Source organism: Psilocybe cubensis, chromosome 11, assembly GCF_017499595.1.
Source record: "Psilocybe cubensis strain MGC-MH-2018 chromosome 11, whole genome shotgun sequence".
Taxonomy (NCBI): domain Eukaryota; kingdom Fungi; phylum Basidiomycota; class Agaricomycetes; order Agaricales; family Agrocybaceae; genus Psilocybe; species Psilocybe cubensis.
Window position 1 is genome coordinate 2,459,053 of NC_063009.1, and position 12,324 is coordinate 2,471,376.

Genomic DNA, 12,324 nt, shown 5'->3' on the forward strand with positions numbered 1-12,324 from the left:
ATATCCTGCTTGCCTATTGTATCGTATGCTTGAATGGTGATGACTTGCCTGGACGCTGACTCCCTCCTGTCAACAAGATATTGGATGCGAAGGGCGTTCTCGAGACAATTCAGAGCGTCTTTGTGGCTGAGTGTGTCCGGCCACAGAAATTTTGGCACTATGTGGTTATTCATCTCAGCAAGCTTCCCGGGTCCTGTTTGCACCGATGATTCAGGGATGATAGCGTTGAGTGAACAGAAAGAGACGCGATGCAAATTGTTCCATCTTCTACTCAGGTGATAACCACCGAAGATGCGTGATCTGGACGCGCGTCGCGCGTCGCGTCAGGGTGAATTAGAAAGAAACAGATGCACTGCTATAGCTCTACGGCAAGTCTTGAAGTCTAATTTGGCGCCGACCAAATGTCGGCATTACCCGGTGAAGTTTCATGCCGAGACTGGTGGATGCCGCTTAATTCAGTAGACCTCTCAGGATGTCAACGTTGAAAAGGAAAAGAATACATCCAAGGGCAGTTGGTTTTGATTTCCAGATATACATATCTGAATCAATCTGACTTTATCCTGCTTAACATGCATCGCTCCTTGGTTCAAGTCCATAGACTGCCCAATCATCTATTTATTCATTTTGTCTTCCTAAGTTCTGTTTCATTGTAAGATCATCCTTTTTTGATGTTTTATTATCTTGATCCACCAATTGATCTACTAGCTATTAATTCTGGGGGTTATTTTTTACTAGATTTATCGGAGTCGACAATCAATCACGGGAACAGAGGGAGGGAGGTTGACCATTCACACTTGCTTTCTACCGTCATCATGGGTGGCTCTGTATCAAAGCCAGTCGTTTCTAGTTCATCTTTTCCCGCAATATCTGTACTTCCTGAGGATATCCTATCCGTCATCTTCTTCTTAAACGCCACTGATGATTCAAACACAGCGTATCTTCCTCTCGATACCACACGCATAACCTCACAAGTATGCCATAACTGGCGACACATTTTACTCTCAACCACCTCAATTTGGGGAAAACTATTGGATTGGCGGGCTCTCAACCAAGAGGGAGATGAGTGGAGAAACGAAGTGCTCAGACGCAGCGGAACCTCACTGCTGTGGGTCAAGGGTTATACCAATCGCCACCATATGCACTCGGCCACACCTGCAGACAGATTCGGTCCTGATGTGAAGTGGAACACCATCGTTTTCTTTCACAAGCTGGTATTAGAACAGTGGGAGCGGATTGAATGGCTCTCACCTTTCATCATTTCTCAAGATTTCATCAACGGCGTGGAAGCTGCAATGCAGCGCAAAGCACCCTATTTAAGGAGCTTTGCTCTTCCAATATTTTACTATCCTGACGATTCGTCTACGGGCACTATGTTTTCAAACGACGCTCCCCGTCTCCGGTCATTTCGTGCCACAAATGGTAAATGCAATTTCGACCCAGTCTGGATGTCCAACCTGAATACGCTTTGCCTGGGGGGGGAAATCACCAGCAAGGAAGTGTGCAGCATCATAGTGCATTTACCAAATCTCAAATCACTAGAGCTCGAACGACATAAAGTCATTAAAGGATTTCGAATACCAAAAATTTATCTCCCCAAGTTACGCACACTTATACTGGATGAATGTCTTTACCTGCGAAGGATTACCAAACCTCCCGGATGCTCGCTTGTTCTAAGAGGATGGGACCAGAAGCCAATCGACTTGTTTGATGAATGCCGCGATAGAATCGCCGATACCATTATCCACAGCTTATCTTTATCCCCAACACGTTTCATGGCTTTGGACTTCCAGTCTCATTTCAAGCTCAGGATGTGGGATAGGCAATTTCCATATCGCAACCCCGAGGCAGAATTCTTCGACATACAGTTATTTCGTCGAGGTCCCATATATCTTCAAGAAACCATATTTCCTGGACTTTTGTACAGATTGACCTCCATTTTTTCAACTGTCAATACTCTGCTTATACGTTTTAATGAAGGGTCGAGTAGTGCTGCCTTTGAGTCAAAACACACCCTAAAGCGGTTCATAACGTTCTTTTCGTCCGTTGAGAAGCTGTATATCAGTGAAAAGGACCTAGGAATTTTGTTAGAGGATACCGTTGAGTTGGATGAATCACCCTATCTCCCAAGTTTGCAAACTCTGGCTCTCTTCGGTGAATGGGATCCTAGTAAAGCAACTTACACTCGCCGATTTCTGAGATGGCGACAAACAAAAGACGCCCAAATTTCAACGTTGGACCTCTCGAGGTGCACTATACTCGATACAGCTTGCCACCTATGCATGCTGGACAAATTTGCGGGCATCAAGTTGGTGTGGACAAAGGACGGTGGAAAATCCGAGTACAAATGTGGAAGTTGGCACGCATCATGTACAGTGCCTGTATCACTTCGTGAGCAACTGCAAGAAGTTTGGATGTTAGGAAACACCATGTTCAAATATTTCTCTGCCAATGACTCCATTAGTTGATTCTTTTGGGATACAGAGAGAATCTGTCTGTTGCCCGAACGCCGAATGTGAGCTGCTTGGTCATTTCCCTATTTTTCTTATTTTCGTCTAGATGTGTGTCGGTAAATTGTATTTTGGGCATTTATGATGACATAACATACCCACACAGGCCTTCATGAGCCATAGTAAGCCCAAGCCTTTTCTTCCGAGTGAGGGCCCTGATCACCAGGTCTTTGGCTTGGACTCGAGGTTTGGCCTCTTCACAATTGATTTCCGGCCTGACACCATAATTCAAAGCGCCGCAAGTCGACGGTGGCACACAAATTTGGAGTCGAATGCTCATGCTTGACTGACGGCATCTCAGTTTAATCAGCACAAGTCCAAATCCCAAGTTGGGAGCAGAGAAAATAGCAGACGAAATTGGACAAAATGATCGAGCCGGATGATTGATGGTCTTTGCTTGTAACAGGGGTCTGCGGGGTCCGAGGCCGTATTAGGCTTGGATTTCTGACTGGACGTGTAAGCCTGTACAAAGGTCGCACTCGGAGTCGGTGTCGGAAATTTTGAAATAAGGGGCTAAAGAGTCTGTTTATATTATAATTATGTATTGACAGGCGAGAGGTTACTTACAATGTCCTAATAACACTCAAGAATCTGCGCACACGTCATTTTGAAATGATGTCAGAATGTGAAGAGGTTTGTGGCTGCTCGTTTTCTGTCATTTTTGATTCAAAAAGTGACTTCACCTGGATACTATGTGCAATGTACTTTCGGAATACAATTGCTCAAATTCGAAACCTGATGGCTGACAATGCATAAGCTAATGTCGCTCGAATGGATTCTTGTGAGATATGAGAGAAGAAGAGATAATCGTGAGATTTGAGTAACGAAAGTTTAGAGTAAAATCAAGACCAAATAATAAAGAATAAAGACTGTAAGTGATCAGTGGCGGGTCACTGGAGCCAATACGACGCACGTACCGCGGGGGGCAGTTGCTTGGATTATAGAATATTGAGTAATTGTAAGCTGGGTAAGATCTGTTTCAACAGACTGAAAATCGCAGTGGCGAGTCAGCCAAATGGCGCGCGGTTTGTCATTCCGTGGACGTGATCGTCTGTGTCAAATTTTTAGCGAATCTTGGAAGGCGAGCGCTGCTCGTCGTCGTGGAAGTCGTGTCGCGGCATCAGCTTGTCATCATGATGACACATATACTCATTAAATTGCAGTCAAGAAATGATCTGTTGGTACGTTGACGATAAAGTAGTAGTGTATATATGTAGCCCATGAAATTAGACGTACCTTGAGCATACAGTTTACGTATCTGACGAAGAGATAAGCAGGAGATAGACATAAGACATGAACTTTGGATTTGGTTCCGCCAAGCTAGCAGTGGCAAGGTCAAGTTAAGTTGGCGACGCTCTAGTTTAGCATAAATCGGACGACTTTAAAAAAAGCCATTGACCTAGCACAGGCGAATCGGATGCGTACTCGAGCTAAAGGCTGCGTTCGGACTCAGAGTTTGGGCGATATTTTGATGGTATTCTCAGTCACAGCTCAACAGCTCGAACACATTGAATTTGGATGCATGCCACGAGTTCCTGGTAAAGGTCAGATAGCCAAGCTCCAAGTACAGGAAAACGCAGTGCTTGCCGCATTGGTTTTCCGAGCAATTCCCCGGCCAACCGTTTCCAAAGAATACGCTGGAGAATGTTCAAAACATGTATGCCCCTTCGACGTAGCAGCCACCTTTCAAACCGGCAACGATACGTAGACTAAAAGAGCGCAAAAGAACGTATAGTAGATGGTTGTTAAGATTCAAAAATATCCCGAAGTGCTCTGCGGCATGTGGGGTGACCGGGGGTCTACAAAATCCGCAGACGCTCGGCACGGTTAGTATTATGCTTCAAGTCATCAGCCAACAACGACGGAGACACCGCCCTTATTTTCCACCTTCCTTATACCTTAATTCTTTCTAGTTTTCCTTTTGCCGCGCTGGCTCTCGGTGGAAGGAGACCCCACCTCAGCTAGTTGACGAAATACCACAACTCCTACATGTCTTTGTTCAAACGAAATCAAGTCGTCGACGAACCCGATACTGACGAGGAGAATGATGAGACGATCGACCCAGAGCTGCGCTTGCGCACGGTGCGGACAGCTGCTTCCGCTATAGCAGAATCGATCAGGTCAGAGCAGAGGACAGAAAGAAGGAAGTCACGAAGGTTCTTCAGACGACATACGGCGGAGAAGAAGCAGCATCAGCAGCTGGCGGCCCCTCCAGAAGTGGCACCGACTGCTGCCCCCAAAGTGCCCGGTGCGAGACGAAATGTCTACGTTAATCACCCATTGTCAGCTATGGAGGTGGATGCTGAAGGGGAACCGAAAGCTAGATACGTCAGGAACAAGGTTCGGACAACGAGTGAGTACTTTCAGTTTGAGCATTTTGTCGGTATGTTAATCAGTTTAAAGAATACACATTGATCACATTCATACCAAAGAACTTGTATGAACAATTTCGACGGTAGGTGGTCTAAAAGCTATACAATTGGCATTGATCTCACCTCCCTACTCGTAGTGTGGCGAATTTGTTTTTCTTGTCGCTTGTTATCCTGCAACGTGAGTCTCTGAAAATATTTAATTTCCTCGCATCTTTATACCATCTTCTCTGCAGTATTCCCTATATTCGGTGCTGCCGCAGGTTCAATAGCAGTTCTGCCGCTTGCTTTTATTTTGACCGTCACCGCTATCAAAGACGGTATTGAAGACTACCGACGTGGAACTTTGGACGAAGAGGTCAATACTTCAGCTGCCACGAAACTCGGAGGAGGATTTCGGAACGTCAACCAACCCCGCGACCCCCGAAACTGGTTGGAGAAGCTTCTAGGACTGAACGCGCCTGGGAAGGTGACTAAGGGTGTAAGGAAACTAAGGGACAGGGAAGCCGGCGCTGCGGGGCAGGATATTAGGGTGATTTTGAACAAAGGAGGAGATGACTCTTCTAGTGTCCTCACACATGATGTTAGTCAGAGTAGCGTGGATTTGACGCGAGGAGCAAGAGGCGCTGGTGGTCGGCGGTTGGAGGATATTCAGAGCGTGGACTCACACAGCTATCCGCCTGCAACTCTCAACGACCTGTCGAAGACATCACTATCGGAGGGTTCAATAAATCTACCTAAAGGAACACCTGAATGGTCACAATTTGGGTCGCTAGCGAACTATCAGCAATCTGTGCATTCTCAGTCTAATATTGGCGTAATTGATTGGAGAAAGAGGACCAGTGGTTCATCGCGGTGGGAGAGAACGCTATGGAAAAAGCTGGAGGTTGGGGATATTGTACTGCTGAGGGACAACGACCAGGTTCCAGCCGACATCGTTGTGTTGTCAACCTCCGACCCCGAGAACATGTGCTACCTGGAAACCAAGAACTTGGATGGCGAAACGAATTTGAAGCCTCGCAAATCGGTCAGAGCCACGTCGTCTATCAGCTCAGAAGACGACGTCGACAGGTCATCCTTCTATCTCGATTCGGAGCCCCCACATCAGAACTTGTATCATTATCATGCCGTCCTGCGCTACACTGACCCTGCAACGGGTGAGAAGAAACAAGAACCTGTGAGCATCAACGAGCTTTTGCTTCGCGGCTGTGCCATTCGAAATACAGCTTGGATCATTGGATTGGTTGTGTTCACTGGTGGAGACACCAAAATTATGCTGAATGGAGGCGAAACACCCTCAAAGCGTAGCAAGATCGAGAAGGAGACCAACTTCAATGTCATCGTCAATTTCGTGGTTCTTACTCTTATGTGTTTGATTGCTGCTATCTTCAGTGGCTTGGAAGATGCGAAGACGGGCACTAGCTCCCAATTCTACGAGATCGATACAGACCCGACGTCGTCTCTCATTGTCAATGCAGTCATCACCTTTGTGTAAGTCTCTTTGTCTGCCTTACAAAATGTTTACTTATATATGTACCTCAGATCATGTCTTATTGCATTCCAGAATATTGTTCCCATTTCACTGTATATTTCCATCGAAATTGTCAAGACCATTCAGGCGTACTTTATTTCACAAGACGTCGAGATGTACTACAAACCTTACGACACACCTTGCGTTCCCAAAACCTGGAACATCTCTGACGACCTTGGCCAAATCGAATACGTCTTCTCCGACAAAACGGGCACGCTGACGCAGAACATCATGGAGTTCCAGAAATGCTCCGTACATGGTGTCACATATGGCGAGGGGATCACAGAAGCTCAGCGAGGTGCTGCCACCCGCGAAGGCAAAGGCGACACGCTCAACCCGGACGAGATCAATGCAAAACTCGAAAAACTCAAGACGCAGATGGTGAACACGATGGCGCGCGCTTTCAAAAACCGATACATGCAGGTCGACAAGCTCACACTGGTCTCGCCGAAGTTTGCAGATGATCTCATCGACCGCTCAGGCGAGCAGCGCACGCATATGATTGCATTCTTTAGGGCTCTTGCGCTCTGCCATAGTGTGCTCGCGGACAAGCCAGAGCCTCAGGCATCGCCATTTTTGATCAACTACAAAGCAGAGTCTCCAGACGAGGCAGCGTTAGTCAGCGCCGCGCGCGATGCAGGTTTCCCATTTTTGGGCAAGAGCAAGGATACACTGGAGATCGAGGTTATGGGTCAGTCGGAGAAGTACACGCTACTGAAGTTGCTCGAGTTTAACAGCACGCGCAAGCGAATGAGCGTGGTTCTCCGGTGTCCTGATGGCAAATTGATCATGTACTGCAAAGGTGCTGACAGCGTCATCTATGAGCGGCTTGCAAAGGACCACGATCCCGAATTGAAGGAACGGACGAGCAAGGACATGGAAATGTTTGCGAATAATGGTCTGAGAACGCTATGCATCTCGTACCGCTATCTTGAGGAAGAAGAATATATGAACTGGTCCAGAATCTACGACCTTGCCACCAACGCTATTGAGAATCGCGAAGAGGAAATCGACAAAGCAAATGCATTGATTGAGCATTCACTCACCATTCTTGGAGCGACGGCGTTGGAGGACAAGTTGCAGGAGGGAGTTCCAGAGGCTATTGAGATGTTGCACAGAGCCGGAATCAAGTTGTGGATTCTGACTGGTACGCTTTATGGAAAAGATATTTACTCGCAAGAGGGTTGAATTGACATACTTCGATTTTCAGGTGACAAGCTCCAGACTGCCATCGAAATCGGCTACAGCTGCAATTTACTCAAGAACGATATGGACTTAATGATTCTTTCCGCCGCCACGCTCGAACAAACCCGTGCCCAGCTTGAGGCTGGTTTGAACAAGATTGCCTCGGTGCTAGGCCCACCTACATGGGACCTGCGCAGGCGTGGATTCGTTCCGGGCGCACAGGCGTCTTTTGCGGTGGTCATTGATGGAGACACGCTCAGGCACGCCCTGACGCCTGAATTGAAACCACTATTCTTGAATCTGGGTACTCAGTGCGAGACTGTTGTTTGCTGCCGTGTGTCTCCCGCTCAGAAGGCTTTGACTGTCAAATTGGTACAACCTAATTTTTGGATCTTCCTATATGGCTATGTCATATCTGATTCTTTTTCTTTAAATAGGTCAAGGAAGGACGTAATGCTATGACACTCTCCATAGGTGACGGCGCCAACGACGTGGCCATGATCCAGGAAGCAAACATTGGGTGTGGTCTATTTGGTCTTGAGGGATCCCAAGCTGCTATGTCTGCTGATTATGCATTTGGACAATTCCGATTCTTGACAAAGCTGCTTCTGGTTCATGGTCGCTGGTCATATCAGCGCATAGCAGACATGCACAGTAACTTCTTCTACAAGGTGGGCATGAATTTATCACGATAATCTTAGAAACAGCTAAATCTTTTTTGGTAGAACGTTGTTTGGACGTTCGCTATGTTCTGGTATCTTCCATTCAACAGCTTCAACGCAACCTATCTGTATCATTATACATTTGTTCTGCTCTGTAATCTTGTATTTACCTCACTTCCCGTTATTGTCCTTGGAGGTACGCGCATATATGTACTTTCCAGAAAATTACCTACTTACCTATACTGCACTAGCTTTCGACCAGGATATCAATGCTAAAGCGGCTCTGGCTTTCCCTCAACTCTACGTCCGTGGAATTCGCGGTCTGGAGTACACCCGCACTAAATTCTGGATGTACATGACCGATGGCTTGTACCAATCGGCTGTTGTTTACTTCTTCCCCTATTTTGTTTGGACTATTGGTTTACCGATTTCATGGAATGGAAAAGGCGTGGACTCTTTGGCGGATTTTGGAACTACTGTGGCCGTCGCTGCCATCATGTCAGCGAATGCTTATGTTGGACTGAATACCCATTAGTGCGTTTTTAAATGTTCCACATTCTGGCTAGCAGCTAGCTAACTCTTTTCCTGTGTAGTTGGACTATCATGACTTTCATAGTTGTGATTGGCTCCACACTTGTCATGCTTTTGTGGATTGTGATTTACTCGTTCTTCCCAAGTGCCGACTTTGTGGATGAGGTTACAATTCTTTTTAGCACAATATATTTCTGGGCTTCTGTATTCCTGGCTACAACTGTCTGTCTTGGTGCGTCACTACCTTGAAGGCTGAAGCGATTTCACCTAACGGTTTTTGTAGCCCCTCGTTTCATTGTCAAGTATTGGTCAACAGTCTACCAACCATTGGATAAAGATATCGTTCGCGAGATGTGGGTTAAGGGCGATCTGAAAGATCAACTCGGGCTATCACATCGCAAAAACCGAAAACAAAAATCACCGCAAAATCTGGAAGCTGCTCCTATGTTCACCGAACAACACGCTCGCTCGCTGTCGGAAATATCTAGTATTCACAACGTCTACGAGCCTGCGCATTTAAGCAGTCCTGCGCCAAATGCAACGCCAAGACAGACCTACCTTGATACCCCGCCTATGAACGAAAATCTAGAACTTCCTCCCCGTGAACCTGGTGTGCAGTATGCCCAAGTCCGCAATCAACCTGTCAGCGATACACATCTTTCCCCCCTTCCTCTTGGCGCCCGATTTGATAACACACCCTCACCACAACCGTCCTATTATTCTGCATCCGATCTACCGCCAGCTTCTCCTTTACCGTCTCCTAAATATCGATACCCGAATGGCGAGATCACAAGCACTCCGCCCAGTAGACGGACCAGCTTAGCTACTTCAAGAGCGGCTTCTGTTTCTGCCAGAGGCGCCCCCCAGAGTCCCATGCCTACCGCTCCATTGCCTCCACAACCGCATTCGCCAAATGCCCTTCTTGTTCCGGGATCACCCTACGGCCCTGGACAAATGACCGACGCTGCGCAGTATGAAATGCAGGTAAGGAGTGGTCAGCAGCAACAGTATCAACATAATCAACCTTATTCTGCTGCATCTGTTGTCCCTCCTTCCCCGTATGGATCTGTCAACCTGGCCCAGAGTGAGATATCCCATGCAACGTATGCGACCGCTGCCGACGACTTTTACGACGCGCAGGAAGATGTACGGGGAACTAATTTGGGCTATCTTACCCCAGAGCAAGATGTGTATGGGAGTCAGCAAGCACAGCCGATGGCTTATTCGCCACAATATGGCTCAAATCACCCACAACCCCAACAGCAGCAATACCAGCAGCATCAGCACCTTCAGCCTGCGGTGCTTGACGTTGACGAAATAAATGATGGAGATGGGTCGACATTGAGGCACCATCGGCCAGTGAGTGCAGTGAGTAATGCGTCGACGTGGGAGGGTGGCCGAGCGCTGTAATTTATTAGATCAGTATCTGTTGTTTTCCTTTTTTTTTCAACATTCATTTCTCGGAACCAGTGCTTTTTTGATTGTATATTCAAATCACCTTTACCTTCCAATCATTTCCTATTTTGCCTTTTCGAACACATCACGACCTGACTTTCATCCCTCGCCTGTGGTCCACTCCCGTTATTTGACTTCTTTTCTATATGACACATCTGGATTGGACATTTTTTACTTATAATTATTCGGGTTATACCAAAGTTAGTTAATGCAATAGTTTTACAACGTCCCAATGATTAGTAGCACTTTTGCTTTGTTGAAACGAATAAAACAACATCCAAAGACAGTATGTAACATTTGCCTTATTTCACAATGTATTCATCGACTACGAGGATATGTGTAATATGCCTTTTTCATGGTGTCAGAGTGGCATTAGAGCTAGCCGTGGGTTTGGGAGGTGGCGCGGTCTTTCCTCCCGGCTGTCTAAATGCCTTGGCTGCCTCTCGCATTCTAGTAGCTTGTCCCTTTGTGAACGAGTCCATACAAGAATCGTATGAATAATCCATGAAGTTATCTGTGGAGTAAACAGTTTTAACTGATAACGAAGGAACGAACAGAACGAAGAAAAACGTACTAATTAAGTCTGGGCCGTCACCTGGGCAGCTGTCCCTGCCGGCTGGGCATCCTTCAGAGCCAGACGCCTGGGGAGGCGTGTCGGCAATGTTGTCACCGACTCCATCGTCGCAGCCACCCTGGTCACCGGCACATCATTTATTGTCAATAACTTATCTCATACACACGCCGCAATCCCATGAAAAGTGGTTTCTCACCTCAAAAGTGTGGAAAAGCCCTAACCAATGGCCTACTTCATGCACAAGTGTCCGGCCCATGTTGTAGTTTTCCCGAGGACCATTTGCGACAGTGCTGTGGCGGATCATCACACCATCGCTTTTAGGATTGCGGTAATATGCAGATGGGATGGACGATGTGCCCAAGGATTTTGTCGTCGAGTTGAATCTGCCGAAGAAGGGGTCGAGTTATAGAAGTGGTCCTGAAGGTAATGTAAGCGATACATACGTAAGGGTGTATATGTTCAAAGTCGACGCGTCGCCGATGTTGTGCTCCAGTTTCATCGCTTGTTCTTGGGAACTGTGACCACAACATGTATTTATTTGATTATCGAACGAAAACATTACAAATGGGCGACTTACGATCCAGGATATGCATGAATAAACCAGTCTGAATTATTGATACGAGTGGTTTTGACAAGCACGAATGAAATGCCAGTGCTGTTATAGTCTGCATTCAAAACCTTCATCTGCGCGGCTATATCGTCATCACTATTAAATGTAAATACTCTGAAATGCTACATCTATATGAGATAAACTCACAGGATATATCCTCCCTCTCTGGTCTCGTTTGTGTAGATCACATTGAAGGAAACGTTAAAGGTGTACACTTCGTCGTCTCTCGCTTCCAATCCATTGTTAAGTTCGCGTACACTGAGCAATCCTCTTTCAATTTCAACCCTGTCCTCTGGTGAAATGTGGGTTAGACATTGGGCACTAGTAGGTATAAGTTTTGATATCAGAAAGTTTTCTAGGGAATAAAAGCATTTGTGGCTTACTGCGGTCCAACTTGGGTAGGAATAGGGGGACGTACAAGGGGAGCTCCGATGACAACATCAAGAACAACCCCAAGATATAGTGTTAGGATAACAAGCATGGGTCGAGGAACTTTTGGCAATATCATTATGAATTTGGTGTGGTATTCTGTGGTCGATGGGCTATTTCAGTTTGCAACTCGAGCGGTCCTGCGCAAGAGATGTATATTGACAGTGGTGAAGCTCTGCTTCTGGCGCCTGGCCTGGAAATTGTCGAACTCGGGCGGTCAACGCTGGTGGATAACACAGTTCGAAACAAAGACGATCCCTCGACATGCAACACGGCCATCTGAATTAACACCGCCGTCGTCGGCGCTCTTCCTCATCAAATCGTGGCTTTGCGGCTAGGACCTGCCGCATATAAACTTCGGTCTCCGCGAGATGTACATACACCTTTGCACTGCCCCAGCACTCTTAAATCAAATCCTTCTGGAGTCATATTTTGCACCATCGATCGCACATTGCACCAACGTTGTGTAGA

General features: G+C 46.7%; 2 protein-coding genes across 2 annotated transcripts; both read left to right on the forward strand.

Moving 5' to 3' along the window:
* Window positions 1-1,136: 1,136 nt before the first annotated feature.
* JR316_0011863 (uncharacterized protein) lies at window positions 1,137-2,465 on the forward strand (the record flags this gene model as incomplete). The annotated part of the gene is made up of 1 exon (XM_047897505.1): window positions 1,137-2,465. One exon carries the CDS (start codon window positions 1,137-1,139, stop codon window positions 2,463-2,465), a length of 1,329 nt encoding a protein of 442 aa, XP_047743914.1.
* A 2,031-nt stretch (window positions 2,466-4,496) lies between these two features.
* Window positions 4,497-10,195, forward strand: JR316_0011864 (Putative phospholipid-transporting ATPase C24B11.12c; the record flags this gene model as incomplete). The annotated part of the gene is made up of 11 exons (XM_047897506.1): window positions 4,497-4,860; window positions 4,911-4,962; window positions 5,017-5,057; window positions 5,113-6,367; window positions 6,419-7,554; window positions 7,618-7,964; window positions 8,030-8,263; window positions 8,318-8,450; window positions 8,506-8,788; window positions 8,848-9,017; window positions 9,069-10,195. 11 exons carry the CDS (start codon window positions 4,497-4,499, stop codon window positions 10,193-10,195), a joined length of 5,142 nt encoding a protein of 1,713 aa, XP_047743915.1.
* Window positions 10,196-12,324: the final 2,129 nt, after the last annotated feature.